The sequence below is a fragment of the Natator depressus genome, chromosome 3, assembly GCF_965152275.1.
Source record: "Natator depressus isolate rNatDep1 chromosome 3, rNatDep2.hap1, whole genome shotgun sequence".
NCBI lineage: Eukaryota > Metazoa > Chordata > Testudines > Cheloniidae > Natator > Natator depressus.
In genome coordinates this window covers 200,060,379-200,078,734 of record NC_134236.1, presented here as the reverse complement: position 1 = coordinate 200,078,734, position 18,356 = coordinate 200,060,379, and the positions used below count along the sequence as shown (strand labels likewise).

Below are 18,356 nucleotides of genomic sequence, written 5' to 3'. Positions count from 1 at the left end.
TCTTGTACTTAGCTATGACGCGATCTTTCCCAGAACTGAAGAAGAGCTCCGTGTAATTCAAAAGTTTGTCTCTTTCACCAGCAGAAGTTGGTCGAATAAAAGATATTCCCTCACCCACCTTGTCCCTCCCATGTCCTGGGACACACATGGCTACAGCAATCCTGCGAACAATAAAAGTTTATTACCATTATAAAAAAGAGGTGGCTGCTGGCAGGGCGTTCTTAGTGAGGACGTGCCCTGGGACTTCTGAACTTGTTTCCACTTTGTTCCAAAATAGCCTGAATTTGATGACCTTCCAGGCATGTTGTAGGTTGCAAAAGCAATTTGTTTGATAGGGTTTTTAGGGAAGGATGAGGGTATGTTCCTGGGTATCTCTGATTTGGAAGTGAGGCTTTTCTGGAGTTTTTTCATTTTTTTATTGTCGGTTGGCTGAGGTAAATTGTTAGCTCCATTTTGACTGCTGCAGGCTGACAGTTAATTTAATTATGTATCATTATTAATGCTGGTGAGTTGTTTTAGAAGTCTAATTATTGTCAGGCACTTCTGTGCATGTGTTCTTTTTTTAAGTTCAGTCTAAAGAAAAGGAAAAATAATAGAAAAATGAAACAGACCTAAAGCTACTGAGATTTCCTCCTGCCATTTACTCGCAGCCACAGATTTTAGCTTTGGTCTACGTGTGTAATTATCAAAAGTAGTAATTCAGTACAGGCTGGCCTGGACTCCTGCTTTCTGCTAAGCAAAGAGATAAGATGAAATGGGAGATTGGATCCTTCTTGTTTAGTAAGTTTCCCTTTTCTGTTTTTGGTGGAAAGGGGCCAATATTTCTGCTGGACCTCATAAATCCCAATAATGAAGCTGGTTTCTAGCAAATCATGGGTTGTTTCACATATCCGCAAGTATTTATCTGGCTAGGAGGTAAATGGCTAGGTGGCCATATTTGGAGAGCATCTGTTTCTTCCCTCTTTCTCTTTCCAAAGTAAACAGGCACCCTCTACCCCTGCCCCCCTTAAATGATTTACCCTCCTTTTGTTAAGGAACACCTAGTAGAAAGGTATGGATCCTGTCTAATGTGGTAACTAGAACAAGCAACAGCAGCTTTGCTGGACATAAGGGATTAGTCCTGGGGCCTTTATGCTTTTCATATTGGTCAGCTATGTTGTTTTGCATTATAAATTCCCTGTGCCAACAAACTCACTAGCATAAAACATTTATGCAAGGGATCCTGCTTGACATTCCTTTTTTTTTTTTATAACATCACACACATTGTCAAGTACTACTAGAATTGTTTTTAATTAACTAAACTTAAAGAGACGTATGTTTTGCCCAAATGGGGAAAAAAAAATAAGATAATGAGCAGTGATCATGATGACAACAACAAAAATATTACTGTTAGTTCCCTGCACTAATTTTTTGGCTGTGATTGCTAAGAAGCGTTGTTTACCTTCTCCCATCTATTTTCTTCCCCTGTGTCACCTCTGTTCTATTTACGATTATCCATGGAAGAGTGAAGTGGGGAAGAGCACTCTTCTTTAATAAGAGCCTCCCCTCCTCTTTCTTTCAGTTGTTTCAAATGATGCATTTTCACTAATGGTGCAAAGCTTGTCACGTGTGATTACATGTGGTCGGCTGTACAGTTGCATGCTAGTGTTGTGCTCCTGAGAGATGCTTAGCAAGGTGTGTCTTGCATTCAGCTGCTTACATTTCATATTTCATCTGAGATTTACTTAGATATCCAGATAGCCAACGTATAGTGAATTTAACAGCTATACTTCAGATGCTGTCAACTGTCCATAGCATTAATAAAAGGATGCTTCATTAACTGCATGTTTAAATGGGCATTAGTTGTAATTTCTTAGAATTAACCAACCACACATACCAATGTGTTGGTTGTAAAGCTGAGATCAGGTTGCTTATTTTTGATTGGACATAGCTTGATATTGAACAGAATATCAAAATATTTGTATGTAAGGAATTACAGCAAATGCTTATAGTGCCTTAAGCCATAGACATCCCACACTGTCCACTCCTCAATTATTGGTCAACAGTACGGGGGTGGCCTATGTTACATTTTTGAATGTAAATTACAGCTTCAAAACTGCACCTACTTGGGTAAAATAGTGTTTCCATGGTCATATTTGTTTGTTTTGCTTTTGCATCCGCTTACATGCCACTACTCAGTTGAATTATGTTTTTAATTTTTTTAATGGAGAATCAGGCACACCGTGTGCAGCTCGAATCCAGTGTGAATAAAAGTGAAAATCGCATTGCACACTCTAAAGTGAATGTGTCATGAATCAGGCCTTTAGAGATTTATTGGAAGTCACTGATACCTACCATGCCTAAATATAGTCCAAACAATATTTGTGTATGATATTATGAAATCCCTACATCATTAATTGCTATACATTTTGGGATGACACTGTGAAGATGTTTTTTTAATGATTTTCGTATTTCCTCTATGATCCTAAGGTGATTTTTTCAGAAAGCCCCAGTAGCTCCACGATTCGCAGAGATAATAGACACCAGTTAACATATTTCCAAATGCAGTTTTCGCATAGAATATTTGTAGCAACTTATTATTTTTTTTAATGTTTATTCTAGTCATCCATATTGATGAAGACACAAGTTTTATGAAGGGGTAATTATGTAACCATCAGTCAGGCCCATCAGTTTGTATGACCTACATAAAAGATTTCTGACGAAGGAAGAGGATTTACCAAGTTATTAAAGGATCTGCTGTTAATTGTCAAAATTTTATTGGCACATACTCCACATGCGTTATTTTATTGTAATGAGTAAATAGCAATAATACATGTCAGATGAGCAAACTGCCTGTTGTTTTCCTAGATAACTAGATTTAAATTTATATAGTGCTGAAGTTACAATTGGGATATTCTGTAAGTTCTAGTTTAAAAAAATTGTCCAGCTCTTTCTTTCTCATCTGCAGTAATGAAAAGTTCTTGGAATATAGCCTTGCAGTAAGTAGTCCTGCTAAATTATGTTATTTTCTAACCTTAGCATCAACGAGATCCTCGTCTGAATGAAATTTTATTCCCATTCTATGATTCAAAAAGAGCAATGCAGATAATTGAAACATATGAGCCAGATGAAGATTCGAAGAATAAAGGTAAACAAAGTGGGAATATCTGTGTATCAAAAATTAATACCACATTTCTTTAGATATTTAAATTTTAAAAAGCACGTAAGTGACTTAGGAGCCTAAGTCCCAATGAGACTGAGGCCAGATCTGTACTATAAACTTACATCGGTGAAAAATCCACACCCCTGAGCATCGCAGTTATACTGCCCTAACCCTCAGTGTATACAGTGTTATGTCAATGGGAGGGCTTCTTTCACAGGTACATAGTAAAATGCTATGTTAGCATTAACCAAAGCAATAGGGGTAAGGACCTTTGTGCTCTCCTAATGTTCTCTATATGCTGCAGAGGCTGAAGGCATAACGTAGCCCTGGGGGGCTTGTCTAAGTTGCAGCATCCTACTCAGTCTTCTCTGAGCCTCAGTTTTGCCCAAAATCTCTGCAATACCACCAGCTGCATCTCCATCCCTGATGTGCTCCTCCTGCCTCAGGCATGCTTCCTACGCAAGGGATTGTGAGGAGCCAGTGGCTGTCTTCCTTGGTTCCTGCAGCACAGGAAACAGGGCTTGTGGGGTGCCTTGACACCACTCTGGTCCTTTTACCAGGAGTAAAGCAGTTGAATGAGGGGTAAGGATCTCATCCTGTATATGTTGCTCCTAGTTTACTCTGCTATCCTTGCATCACACTATCTGTTAACAGATTGCTTATGAGTTTTTGCTAAAATTGAACCTGTGAGCTGATGGTCCCTCTATAACTTCTCAGGGCACTCCAGTAAAAAAGGGGAAGGCTTTCAACCAATCCTCTGGCTATCAGATGGAAGATATCTCCTCTCAATAGCGGAGTATTTCTTTTTTAAAAATGATCTTTAGGACACCCCAAGATCCATTGTTTTCTCTTCTTGGAGTCACGGATGGGAATTTTGAAGGCTCCAACTTTATAGCTTATTTTGTTTTCCACCCCATATGTACCAGAAACTCCCCTTACTAATTACCTCCTTTTCTTTTTAATCTAATCCTATTTGTCACATGTTTAATGCAGTCATGGATCTACTGTCTAGATGCCAGCATATTCCAAGTGTTTTCCCATAATGTACAAGCTATAATGAAAATTATTTTCCCCTGTTCAGAAAGATATGTACCCATCTTTTGGGTGTGCAGAAGATAAAGCGAACCAGTAGTTTATGAAGATACAGTTTCTTGTCTGCAAAATACCTATCTAGAAGCTGATGCCGGCATAAGCTTCTATACGGCTTTCATATTCTTTCAACCAGTCATTGAGTCATGGTAGTGAATTGAGCCTATTGTTTTAATTCTTTCTTTCTTTCTTATTTCTACTGTGATGTATGTAAATGCAGAATGTCTCCCGCAGAAAAGTCGATGGGGTTTTTCTGATGTTTGTCTTTCCTTGGTGGGGTTAGTTCATTGTGGTTTCACCCCAATGGAATTAGTGGGAGAAGGGGAGGAATTGGCCCAAGAAGTTGTGGATTCCCAACAACCTGCCTACGTTGGGGATCCACAACTTCATCTGGCTTTAAACCATACTGTCCTCTTGTTGGGTGGTTGGTCCCAAGTCCAGTGTGGAGACACAACCAGACTAGGTTCTGTCCAGTATCAGATGGGGATGACATTTTGAAAAGCACATCATTCCGCCCCCCGCAGTGTGCCCTTGCGTGCACCGTCCATGTGAGGTCACACCAGTAGGACATGCTGGCAGGGTAAGGCTCACACCAGTCCTGGAAGTACCATAGTGTCTGGTATTCTGGGAATGCATGAATTGCCACCCTACCCCAACATCCAATGGAGGCAATGGCTTATCTGTGTGGTGTCTGTTCTCTGCAGTCCTTTACAAGACCCCTATTCCATAAGGCACTTAGGCACATGTGTGCACTGAATAGCACTGTGTGGGAGGCAAGACCTCATTCGCTGCACAAGAGCTGTAAGAAACCAGTCCTGCCTTGGTCACCGTACAGCAGGGATAGTGAATTATTTTGTCAAGGTCGAAATTTCTTGGTCAAGGTGTAGTCAAGGTCCAGACTCCAGAAAAAATAATTAAAATAATAACAACAATAATGATAATAGGTAAATAAAAAGATTTGGGGGTCCGTTCAAAAGCAGCTGGCGGTCTGGATTTGGCCCGTGGTCCGCCTATTGACTACCCGTGCTGTACGGTAAGGATCAGTAACTAGAACTCAACCCTTCCTCGTGTGCTGTGCAGTACATGAATGGCTCAGTAAGCTCAGGAGCTCTTTGGGAGAGTAGTTATAGACGCTTTCTGCTTCTGCTAGGCTGCTAACTCAGCCTCTTAATTATGTTATCATTGAGGGAGGACTTCATTACGTTGCTAAAATCATAGCAGATATTCACCAACTATACACAGTAGTGATTTTTTTTCACTCTCTTATACTTTTTCCTCCAGACTAATTGCATGTCGTGCTTGGAGCTACTTTATTCTGCTGTTTTTAAGTTTTTAGTGTGTGTGTGGGGGGAGGGGAGTTAAATTTCTTAAGATGAGAATGTGTTGGGTTTTTTTTTCATTTTCTCCTAACTCAAAGCCAGCTGAAGGGATTTGGCTGTGACCAAGAATAGAAAGTTCAAAGCCCCAAGTGAGACTTGTTCAGAAAGTTATGAGCAAGTGAAAGCTGGGGGGTTAGGGATTCTCTGTTGGAACAAAAAGGTCATGTGAAACAAAGTAAAATTGGAGCTGCTGTGAGCCATCCCTTGCCAATAACAGAGCTCCCATGTCTGACATTAGGAAACATGAACTTCAAGTTCAGATTGCATTCCAATTGTGTCATGTCACTATTTAGATGGTTAACTGCCCCCCCCCCTTTTTTTTTTAGCATGAGGCCATTTTTAAAATAGATACCACAGGCAGATTCTGATCTGGCTTACGCCAGAATCTAGCCCCTCGTCTTTTACAATTTCTGAAGCACAAAACAAAAAGAGGAAGAAAACATACTATGAACACTGTGATCAAAGTTACTGTGCACACAAAGCCCTATTTTCTAACATGGCTTTGTTTATGCAGACAATGTTTTCATTTTCATTGTCAGGAAGATAATCTACTGTATATTCGCTGAACAGTAGGATGGTTAGCAAAAGTCTCGAACCTTCCATGGTTTGGAAATAAATCCAAAATAAATTAACTTTCTAGGTCATGCTAATAGAATCTTTGGATTCCAGCCTTCGAAAGACTGGGAGAGTCTTGTACTTAAATTACTGTTGCTAATTTTCTTTCATCTGCTGTTATAAAATACCAGCTCCTCTTCTGGGTAGCAGTGTCTGTGTTCCTTTAAACACTAACAATCTGTATTCTCTGCATAAATACAGAAAACACATAAAGCTATTTTTTCCTTCCAGGTCTCATATCAAGTGATGGATTCTGCAGATATTTGATGTCAGATGAAAATGCCCCAGTCTTCCTTGACCGTTTGGAATTATACCAGGAAATGGACCATTCTTTGGCTCACTACTTCATCAGCTCCTCCCACAATACCTATCTAACAGGCAGGCAGTTTGGCGGGAAGTCTTCTGTAGAGATGTACAGACAAGTGCTTTTGGCTGGTTGCAGGTTGGAAATATAGGATAATGGCTTTCATAGTTCATATTGTTTTAGGAAAATCAATACTTCATTTTATTTACCTCGGCAATTATATATGATACCATGTAAATATAATAAGTATGAGAAATATGAAAAATATCATAAGTAAAATTCTTTATTGTACAAAAACATACGGAAAGAGTCGCCTTTAGGAAGTTGCAGTATTGTGCGGGGAAGGGGTGTGTTGGAAGATGTAGGCTTCACACTTCTGCAGTTCAGAGGGATTTGTGCTGTGTGATTAAGCCAATCTGCATTTTCATGGATATCAGTTTATGACTTCCAGTTTAACTACTTGCAGTGCGTAAATACGGTATATCCAGATTAGCTAATGAGAGAGTAAATAATGGAGTGCTGATTAAAAAAACCACTTTCACTCAGACATTTTACACTCCCACACGCACAGAGTTTAATGTAATACGTCCATAGTTATAAAATCAAATTGACATGATAAGAGTTTGTGTATTACAGCATGAGAGGAATTGTAGCGCTTCTAAAATTGCATTGTTATTTACTCTAGCCTCTGCTCCTGAACAAGACAGATTGCTTGGAGTTTCTGTCAAATGGCTTGTATATTTATGGAAATATTGTGAAAATTGACATAGTTGTTGTTGGGTTTTTAGATGTGTTGAACTGGATTGTTGGGATGGAAAAGGTGAAGACCAAGAACCAATAATAACACATGGGAAAGCAATGTGTACAGATATTCTTTTCAAGGTAGAATTTATAGATCATTGATAACTTCAAATTTATACGTCAAACTTTAAGCCCAAATCCTCTCTCCAACACCCAGACGGAGAAATTTAGCTAGCAAGTAGGGAACTCTGCAGAGAGAGGGAATCCCACCCCACAACACTGCATGGCTGGTCCTACATCCTAATGGAATGAATTATTTAAATAGGGGTGGGTCCTATATCCTGAACTCTCAACAGCTTACTTCTGCCTCACTTCCTCTTCCCACCCCGTTCTGCATGAAAGCATTCAGGGAGCCCACTCAGGCACTCTGTATAGTCTCTCCAAATCCTGCCACTCTTATGCACAGCAGAGTCAATAATGGCTCTGCTGCAAAAGTCCCCCTTACCTGTGGAAGGGACAGGCGAAACACAGGCGTTGTCCCTTCAGCCAAAATCCTCCTCTGGGCAAGATCAGCTGTCAGATCCCTATGTCTCAGAGCAGCACTGAGCTTGTGGCTGTAGCTACCATCTTCCTTCCTCAGGTGGAGTGAGAGTTTTTTAAACATGGAGTGGGAGTAAATGGAGAAATGAAATAGACCCACTTTGTTCTGTCTGTGTTTGCTTCATTTACTATAGAATCCATCATGTTCTGTGTCTGTAAAATATTTCTACTCATAATTGCCACTTGATGTGTTTTAACATGAACACTTTCTTTGCATTTTAAAGGATGTCATTCAAGCCATTAAGGAAACTGCATTTGTTACATCTGAGTATCCTGTTATTCTTTCTTTTGAAAATCACTGCAGGTATAAAGTATATTCATCTTCCATTTTTAATACTGCAATGAAAGAGCAATTGCACCTATGATAAGGCTCATAATAGTTCAACTTGACTTGGAAAACTTTGTAACAGGGTTATGCAGATAAATTAGATGTCACTTTGAAGAGATCCAGAGATGTTGGCTTTAACGCAAAGGTCAAGCTTTGAATTGTTTTAATAATGTTGTGATTCAGCAGTGAATTACATTCGAAGGTCACATTAACTGAATAATATTTAATCAGCACTTTACTTTGGTTTAAATAAATTCATGCATTTCAGTTATATTAGTTCGGTTTTTATAAACAGTTAAAAGTAGTAACAGTAACATCCATGCTGAATGATGGCTTGGGATTAACTAATGTCCCTTTTTTCCAGCAAATACCAACAGTACAAGATGTCAAAATACTGTGAAGATTATTTTGGCGATCTCCTTTTGAAGCAACCTCTAGAAACACATCCAGTATGTATCTTTAAAAATTGTGTTTATATCTCTTGTTAATTTTATTAGAGCGGTATAGTAACTTGGGACTATTTATTAGAGCGGTAACCAGTAGTGGAGAAACTTGTGTGTGCCTGGGCCTTAGTTTTCAGACATCACTATTGATTTTGGGCTTCTCAGTTTTTGGGTCCTTAGCTGGTTCATTTAATTTCTTCTGAACAGAGTTTGGGGAAGGACTTCTGGCAAGGGTTGGGGAGCCATGTCCCCATGCTGAGTCAAGCAGGGTTGCTTCCCCTATAAAATAGACCAAGTGTAGTGTCTTTGCTTGTGACCTCACCCACCTTGTCTCTCTGTAATTTCCAGTTATTGATGCTCTAATTAATGCTAAACTGTATTAATGCTAAGTGGCATTATGTGCAAAAATCTTATTTAAATGAATCTCAGCCATACATGGCAGAGCAGTACAGGATCTAATGATGAATACATCTCGTGGGTATAAGCAAGCACTGTGGCCAGTCCACAGCTGGTACAGAAGAACATGGTGTCAGGAGTACAGTAAGACCAGAAACAGAAGGAACAAAGCAACAAAGTGCAGACAGAAAGAACAGCCACAAAGGTTGCAGGATCTCATCAGCATGCCACTTTTCAATGCCCCAGAGAACTTCAGCTTTGACAAATCTTCACAGTGGACAGACAGCATTTTGGAAGATTTCGACTTGCAAACAAACTTTGGGAAGAAACTGGAGATATTCAAGTATCTTCTTTAATTTATGTGGGGAAGCAAGCAAAGCATATCTTTAAATCCTTTGACTTTACTGCAGACTGTCGCAAAGATGAGTATGAAAGGGTTCTGGCTATGTTTAGTGCATACTTTATGTCTAAGAGAAATGTGGTTTATGAAAGAGAATGTTTTCATGAGAGCATTCAAGAACCAGGGGAAAATGTTGAATGTTTTGTAAGAGTTCTGCGTATATTGGCTGAAAACTATGATTTTGGGAATGCAAAACATGAAAATATCAGACACAGGCTGGTTTATTGGGTTAACAGATAAAAACCTTTCATAGCAGCTGAAATGGAAGAGAGATTTAACCCTAATCTCAGTTATTTAAATAGCAAAACAGTCTGAACTATTGAAACAGTGAAACCTAGAGAAACTTGACAAACTTAAAAAACTGAAGCTAGTTTAGAAACTGTGTTAAAAGTTATCATCATAAAACCCCTGAGGCAAGGAGAGAGCGCTCCCAAGTTAACAATGACAATTCCAACCTACATGCACAAGATGTGGAAAAAGTCATATCTCAAGAGATTATGCATGTCCAGCCAGATACACATGTGTAATAAATGTATGAAATATGGACATTTTGCAGCTATTTGCACCAAAGCAGTCATGGAGTTGACTCATATCACAGACAACCAAGAGCCATTGTTTCTGGTATCTATTACTTGTGATGACATAGATAGAGCCTTGCAAATCTGCGGATATCGGCTTTATGTCTGTGAATATGTACATCCACGGATGCGGTTGTATTGTTTACCATCTTTGCTGATTGTGGATCAGATGCAGCTCCAAATTTTTGTATCCACGCAGAGCTCTAACAGTGACATGGGTGCGAATCCAGATACATATAAAACAGTGGAGTGTGGATCACAGGTTGGATAGACGTTAATTATCGCGGATGCGGATCAGATGTGGATCCAAATATTTGTATGCATGCAGGGCTCTAAACATAGAACCTAACCTGGAGAGTGGCAAGACTATTGACTTTAAAACTGACTCAGGAGCTGATGTCACAGGCATCTTAGAAGGGATTTACAATCACTGTCAGTCCCTCTCAGAGCTGAAGTCTCCTGAAGACACAGCTTTGACCAGCCTTGGAGGTATACTGAATGGCATGGATCAGCTCACCACAGAAACAACTTACAAAGATAAAAGCTATGCATTCAGAGTGCATGTAATCAAAGGTGACAACCTTCTCAGCTGCAGCATGGCAGTTATGATGGGCCCAGTGAGAAAGGTAGAAGAACTTGATGGAGGATTTGGTGATATTGGACTTCTGAGAGGCTATCTAGTACAAATCAACTTAAGAGACAATGCTGAACCATACAGTGTACAAACACCCACACCAGAGACACCTTGGAAAAGACTAGTTGCAGGTTTATGCAAATTCAGAGGACATCACTACCTGGTTATCATGGTCTATTTTCCCAGGTTTATAGAAATAATGTACTTGAAAGACGTAACATGTCACAGTGTTCTAGAGAAACTGAAGTGCCCTTTTGCTCAATTAAGTTATTTCAGAACAACTGGTGACAGGCAACAGACCACAGTTCACTGCAGCAGAATTTAAGTCACTCTGAACGAAATGTGATTTTGATCATATCACTAGCAGCCCACGTTACCCACAAGCAAATGGAGAGGCTGAGAGCTCTACAGACTGCTTAGAAAATCCTACAGCAGAAAGATTGATTCCTTGCTCTTCTGAGTTATAGGTCCACACCAATAACAGCTACTGGATATAGTCCAGTACACTTGCTGATGGGAGGACAACTCAGCACTACTGTTCCACCTTTGGAAAAGAGCCTATTTCCAAAGTGGCCAGACAGAGAACTGCCAGGTCTAGAACCTGGTGACCACGTTCATGTAAAAATGGATGGATAAAAAGGATGGACAACTTCAGCTGTCATATACAAAACAAAAAAGAAAAACAAAAAACCCTGCACCAATATAATATGTGATCATGACTGACGGTGGAGAATTCAAAAGAAACCATTGACAGCTACAATTTGTTCCTCAGAAAGAACAATCAACAGATAAAATGCTATCGATGGCAGATTCAAAACAAGAAGAAGATTGCGAACTGACCACAGCCAGTCTTTGCAAGTAATGGACAGCCAGATGCTAAACTGTACTAGGCTGTTCAGCCACTAGGAGGCACTGTGTCAAATGCCTTATTTAAATGAACCTCAGTCATACCTGCCAGAGCATTAAAGGATCTAATGGTGAACACATCTGGTGTGAATAAGCAAACTCTGTAACCAGTTCATATCTGGTACAGAAGAACATGACAGATGCAAAGTAATTGATCATATGTGCCTGGAAGGGAAGGGTGTAGTGCCTTCAGCTGCGTCTTGTATCTCATGCTTCCTGGTCCAGACCAAGCTCTGGAATCTGGGCTGCTGTCAATGCTGCATTAGGAACTGAATCGGATGAAGAGCTCCCAGCAGAAGCAGCAACTGTAGGAACGGTCAGGAGAACTAAAATCCACATGCATTTCAGTCTCATACATAGCCAGGAAATATAGCAAATGCTGGAGCATTCTTAACAGGCATGGCCTACCAATATTCAACCTTGGCCTAACCTTCTATTTGCTAGGGCGGGGGTTCTCAAACTTCATTGCACCGCGACCCCCTTCTGACAACAAAAATTACTGTATGACCCCAGAAGGGGGGACCAAAGCCTGAGCCCACCTGAGCCATGCTGCCCAAGGGCTTCAGCTAGAGGCAGGGGGCCTATAACCTGAGCCCTGCCGCCCAGGGCTGAAACCCTCAAGTTTCGGCTTTGACCCTGAGTGGTGGGGCTCTGGCTTCAGCCCCGGGCCCCAGCAAGTGTAAGCCAGCCCTGGCAACCCCATTAAAAGGTGGTTCTGACCCACTTTGGGGTCCCAACCCACAGTTTGAGAACCGCTGTTCTAGGGTCTACATATGCTCTTACAGGGCCTGCCCACTGCTTTGCACAACCCATTCAAACTCTCTAGCAGCAGCCATCAAATGTCAGAGGTGAACAACTGCTATCAGCTGCACCACACTGCCAAGAAAGACAGGCAGAAGGAGATTCCTTTGACTCACCTTCCCGCTACTGCCCCTGGTGACTACTAGGCCCTTTTGCCTAGTGACATCTTCTCCAGGGCTGTGCTTTTTTCTCTTCTCTTAAATTTGACAGGGATAGTTAGGATGCAAGAATGCATAATAGAGATCATGTTGCCATACTCAGAGGGGTATGCAGAGATTTGTGGCTGGCTGGAATATCCCCAACCTGAGCACAGTCCTCACAAGTGGCTGCTTCTCATGGCCCTGTGACCAAACAGAAATGGTGCCACACCAAGAGTTCTGTGGCTACTGCGGCTTCGGGACCCAATTCTAGCCTCATCTGGTCTCTGCTCTTTAGTGTACTCACTGTTTTATGTTTTGTTTTTTTCTGGCTTGTCACTCTGCCTCCTCCATGCACACATTCATAAATCAAACTTTCAAAAGGCATCTGGTGCAAGCTGGAAACTTGCCCTTCGTAAGTAGTTATATTCCGTTTTAAATGTCTCTGGAAGGAAAACTCAGGACAGGCGTGAGACTGCCTGAAGCCGATATTTTCCCAGAGGGGCACCTAGCTAACCTTTTAATTGCAGACTGGTATTTTAGAGGTAGGGGGAATGAAACCTGATTGTACTGACATCTAGTGGAGTTAAAACATATTCACTGCTGGTCCCAGTGGATGATAACCTAGAGTTCCCTTTATCCTCAGTGTTCATGTGGAGATTGTTGCACACGATTCCCTTGCTGGAACTGAATGATCGAGTTCTCTTGATTATAATGGGAAAATGGATATTAGCTTGGAAGGATGTTGCATCAGTTGTTGTTTGTTCCACATGCTGTTTGCCAGCTTTGTTTGCTTCTCCTTGTATTTGGGTATCAGGGTGTGGTGCAGAGGTGGGCAAACTACGGCCCACGGGCCATATAGTGCCCACAGGACCCTCCTGCTCGGCCCCTGAGCTCCTGGCCCGGGAGGCTAGTCCCCGGCCCCTCCCCTGCTGTTTCACCTCAGCCTCAGCGCGCCGCGCCATGCTCTAGGCAGCCAGGTAACGCAGTTGCAGAACCGCGGCCTGACCCGGTGCTCTGGGCCACGCAGTACGGGGACAGGGGGAAGATGGGGTTGGATAGAAGGCAGAGGAGTTTGGGAATGTGGTCAGGGGTCGGGGGTGTGGATAGGGGTTGGAGGGGGGTCAGAGGGCAGAGAATAAGGGGGTTGGATGGGGCATGAGTCCTGGGGGGCAGTCAGGAATGAGGGAGGGGTTGGATGGGGCATCAGGGGGCAGTCAGGGGTGGTCAGGGGACAGGGAGCGGGGGGTTGGATGGGGCAGGAGTCCCGGGGAGCATCAGGGGGCGAGAAGCGGTGGCGTCGGATAGGAGGCGGGGGCCGGGCCACGCCTGGCTGTTTTGGGAGACACAGCCTCCCCTAACCGGCCCTCCGTACAATTTTGGAAACCCGACGTAGCCCTCAGGCCAAAAAGTTTGCCCTCCCCTGGTGTGGTGGGTTGACAGTGCCTTCCCACAGAGGCTGTTGATGCTGGTCCGGCACAGTGACAAAGCTGACTTGATTACTGTTATTTTTTTATGTGGTGGTTGAATACCTAGAAACTCCACCCACTCCAAAGAGATCTGCCTCCCTGTTCTGGGATTCCTTACTAACCCTGGCTATATCTTCCAGTCCCAACTCACTTCTACCTCAGTGTATCCATTGTCCTTTTCAGCTGTGATCCTGGGTAACAGATCCTTCCCCCATTTCCTTCCCAGGCCCACTGGGAGGGAGCCACACCACCCAAATCTGTACTCCTTTGTGTCCTGGGGCTTGTACCAGGGGATCCTGGCCTGTGCTCTGCCCACCTCAGAGTGGAGAGTGATGGGCCAACAGATGTTATGCCTCTCCCTTCCCAATATGGAGCAAGTCATTTAATGATACTTAGCACATACGTAGCATTTGTCATTTGATACCGTCCACAAACATCAAAGACATGCTCCTACAAATCCTTACCGGCGGGTATAGTCCTTATCGTCTGGCTAAGGACTACTCACATAGATAAATCTTCGCAGGGTTGTGCACTGGTTGCTGGAACCTCACAATACAGCAGTGAGTTAAGCAGGGTAAGTATTGTTAGTCACATTTAGCAAATTAGGAAATTGATATTAGGGAACTGAGTTTAAGTGACTAGCCCAAAATCACACAGCAAGTCAATGTATGAGTTGATACTTCAGTCTCCTGACTTTACTGTTGCCAAGGTGGTGTGACCCTGTGGATCTGGCAGTGGACTAGGAATCAGGAGAGGTGGGTTTTGCTCCTGCCTGTGCTACTGATCTGTGGCATTAGTTCTGTGACTTTGTTGCCCTCTCTGCCTCAGTTTCCCCTCCAACTCTGTCTCTTGTCTATTTAGACTGTAATTTCTCCAGGGGAGGGACTCCTTTGCTATTTACTATACAGTGCTCAGATGATAAATGCTTTATTTTAAAGCTATGTAACCTCTTCCTGCCTTGTTTTCCCCATCTGTAAAGTGAGGATGATGATACTTTCCTGCCACACTCTTGCATTGTGTTAATTAATTTTTGTGAAATGTTTTGTGATCATCAAACAATAAGTATTAATGTAAAGTACTATTATTACCAATTAATTTTGGAAGTATTTTTCTTCTGGATGGCAGTCAGGCAGCAACCCATTCTGCCACTTATGAAAGATATGAGCAGCAGAGAGAAAATATTAGAGCAGAATTCAGTTTTCAGATGATTTGATAAATAATAAGTCTCTCTTACCAATGTAGGTTTTTTTTTTTAATCAGCATGTTCTTGTTTTTAGAATTTAGCAAACCTTAACGTGAGGTGGAAATAATAGATGTCTAAACATGTTTTGTTAAAGGGGGCAAGAGTAGCAATTAGACAAAACAGCAAGATAGGTAAACAAAATTCAAGGTCTACACATTAGCTGTGCTTTTAAATCCAGAATGTGGCTAACTTAAGATCGGGAGGTTCTCAAACATCGCCCTTCAAAATAATCTGATAAGAGCAAAAAAGAGGGACATTCTTACCTGAACACCCAAAGATAGTTAAAGAGGTTATATGAACCTTTGATTTTTAATATTTTATTGATGCAACATAAAATCCTGAGCAGAAGAAGAAAATAAATGAATGACTTTTTCAGTGTCCTTGCATTCCTGTTGATATTTTCATGTGACTGTTGTTTTTATTCTGATGTATTCAGAGTTTTTTGTGTGTGGCTCATTACAGGAATATGAGATTATAAGGAGTTTACAATATACAGGCCAAAAGATCCCATCCGCTTCCATGACCAGAGAGGGATGGGATCCCGTGTTTCTCATTTCGGAGGGTGGGGGGGATGGCCGCAGGGGAAGTGGAAGTCCTCCCTTTAGGTCATTGTCTCCATCTTGCCCTGGCTGCAGAGCAGCCCCTCCATGGTTCTGCTTAGTCAGGGCTTGTCTTCACTACCGGGGTAAGTCGATCTAAGTTACCCTACTCCAGTTATATGAATAACTTCGCTGAAGTCGACGTAGCCTAGGTCGACTTACCACAGTGTCTTCGCTGCGCTGCGTCAACGGTAGATGTTCTCCTGTCGACTTACCTTAATCTTCTCGAGGAACTGGAGTACCGGGGTTGACTGGAGAGCGCTCTGCTGTCGAGTTAGTGGGTCTTCACTAGTCCCAATAAATTGACCCCAGCTGCATCGATTGCAGCAGCATCGATCTCCCTGTAGTGAAGAGCAGTCCTCAGTGTCCCTTGCTCAGGCTGGTCCTAAAGTCAGAATCCAGCCCAAAATGGGTAGTCAAAGAGGTTAAATGAGAAGATCATTGCAAATCATGCTCAATAAGCCCTTCTCTCCATTTTTGTAGCTTGAACCAGGAAGGCCCTTACCGTCCCCGAATGATCTCAAAAGAAAGATACTCATAAAAAACAAAAGGCTGAAACCTGAAGTGGAAAAAAGTAAGTAAAGTTCATTGAACCTTTACATTAATATAAAAGTATGCACTTTAGATAACAGAACAATGTTCTACCAAACTTTCCAAAATGAAGAACATACTTTATAAAAAGAAAAAAGAAAAGGAGTACTTGTGGCACCTTAGAGACTAACCAGTTTATTTGAGCATGAGCTTTCGTGAGCTACAGCTCACTTCATCGGATGCATAGCATATTGTGGAAACTGCAGAAGACATTATATACACACAGAGACCATGAAACAAAACTTCCTCCCACCCCACTGTCCTGCTCGTAACAGCTTATCTAAGCTGTTATCTAAGCTGTTATCTAAGCTTATCTAAGCTGTTACGAGCAGGACAGTGGGGTGGGAGGAAGTTTTGTTTCATGGTCTCTGTGTGTATATATGTCTTCTGCAGTTTCCACAATATGCTATGCATCCGATGAAGTGAGCTGTAGCTCACGAAAGCTCATGCTCAAATAAACTGGTTAGTCTCTAAGGTGCCACAAGTACTCCTTTTCTTTTTTCTTTTTACGAATACAGACTAACACGGCTGTTACTCTGAAACATACTTTATATTCACTATGCATGACATTTTGTTTTCACTTGTGTTTCATATCAGTGGCAAAGTTTTGCCCTCTGTGTAAATGTGTAGAGATTATAAATACATATAACTTGAAATGGAATTCTGGGTCATAATCTGATTGCTGTCCACGCCAAAATGTAACACAGATGGAATCTGTTGTAGAGCAGGTGTGCTGTCGTTGTTGTGTTTTCCACAACTGCCAGGGTGAACTAAAACTGAAATGGAATTTCAAATGACTCTTCTTTTCTTGCCAATCCTGGCATTCTTCTGCTGTGCACGAAGCATGATGCTGGAGTATTCATGGTTCCTACTATGGCTGTACTGATTGGCCCTGGACCTTCTCCCATTGAAGACAGTGGCTAAACTCCCACTGACTTGAGGGTTGGCTCATACGGTGCAACTTACAAGCACAATTCAGAAATAACATTGAGGTAAAATTCCCATTCCAATATGGAATGTCGTATCAGGCCGTGAAAGCGATCAGCCATCTGTTACCCAGGACTTGCTCACGGCAGTAATGTGTTTGATCCGAAGGCTCTTGAAGTCACTGGAAAGACGCCCCTTGACTTCATTGGGCCCTTACTGATTGCTTTTTTTTTTTTTGATCCAGCATTGGTAATAACTGTTTTATCAAAGTATCCCTAACAACAATGGGTTTCAAGTTCTTTTGCAAACCTTTGTTGCTGACAGAAGACCTGACCCGAATTGGTACTGAACACCCACAGCTCCTATTCAATTCAAGCCCCTGTCAGAATCAGGCCCTCGTTATTTAGCATTTTCTTCATGTAATTTGAGTTAAAATATTTAATTTTGAATAAGAACCATTTGTTACATGGTTAATGTTTATTTTCTCTCTGTTTTTTTATTTTTTAAACAGAACAGCTTGAGGCACTGAAAAGTATGATGGAGGCTGGCGAAACAGCTGCTCCTGTCAATATCCTAGAAGATGACAATGAAGAAGAAATAGAAAGTGGTGAGGATTTTATAAGCGATGCTTCTCGGGAGTTGCTTGCCTGCTGGAAAAGGAGGGAGGAGTACAGATAGACATTTGCCACTGGGCCTCAGTAGAAGCCTTTTCATATAACTGCTTCACTTTAACCTGACATATCCTCACAAGCACTGTCTTTATAGGCTTCCCACTTGTAACATAAACTCATAAGTACGTTTATTTGTTTAGATTTTAAATAAATCTCTCTAAACTCTGTGAACCTGAAGCGCACGTAAAATTAAATAAATGAAAATGTTACAAAGCAAATTAGACCATTAGAAAAAGAAGTTGCATTAACCCTTTCATGTCTTATCTTTCATTGCTGTTGCCCGTGGAACAGGGTTCTGCTTTTGATCCCATTTAGTTTGTTAATTTGTTTCTTTGCAATTTATCTCCGGGATAACCCTTTGAG

At 41.7% G+C, this 18,356-nt stretch overlaps 1 protein-coding gene across 12 annotated transcripts in view; it reads left to right on the top strand.

Moving 5' to 3' along the window:
* The window catches only part of PLCB4 (phospholipase C beta 4), a 326,000-nt gene that overhangs the window by 227,247 nt on the left and 80,397 nt on the right, over nt 1-18,356 (top strand). For all 12 annotated transcript variants that reach the window (XM_074949680.1, XM_074949677.1, XM_074949673.1 and 9 more), the window contains 7 exons: nt 3,019-3,127; nt 6,457-6,667; nt 7,318-7,411; nt 8,095-8,174; nt 8,563-8,647; nt 16,288-16,378; nt 17,834-17,929. In XM_074949680.1, the coding sequence (XP_074805781.1) occupies nt 3,019-3,127; nt 6,457-6,667; nt 7,318-7,411; nt 8,095-8,174; nt 8,563-8,647; nt 16,288-16,378; nt 17,834-17,929 (766 nt within the window). The remainder of the gene's footprint in view (nt 1-3,018; nt 3,128-6,456; nt 6,668-7,317; nt 7,412-8,094; nt 8,175-8,562; nt 8,648-16,287; nt 16,379-17,833; nt 17,930-18,356) is intronic.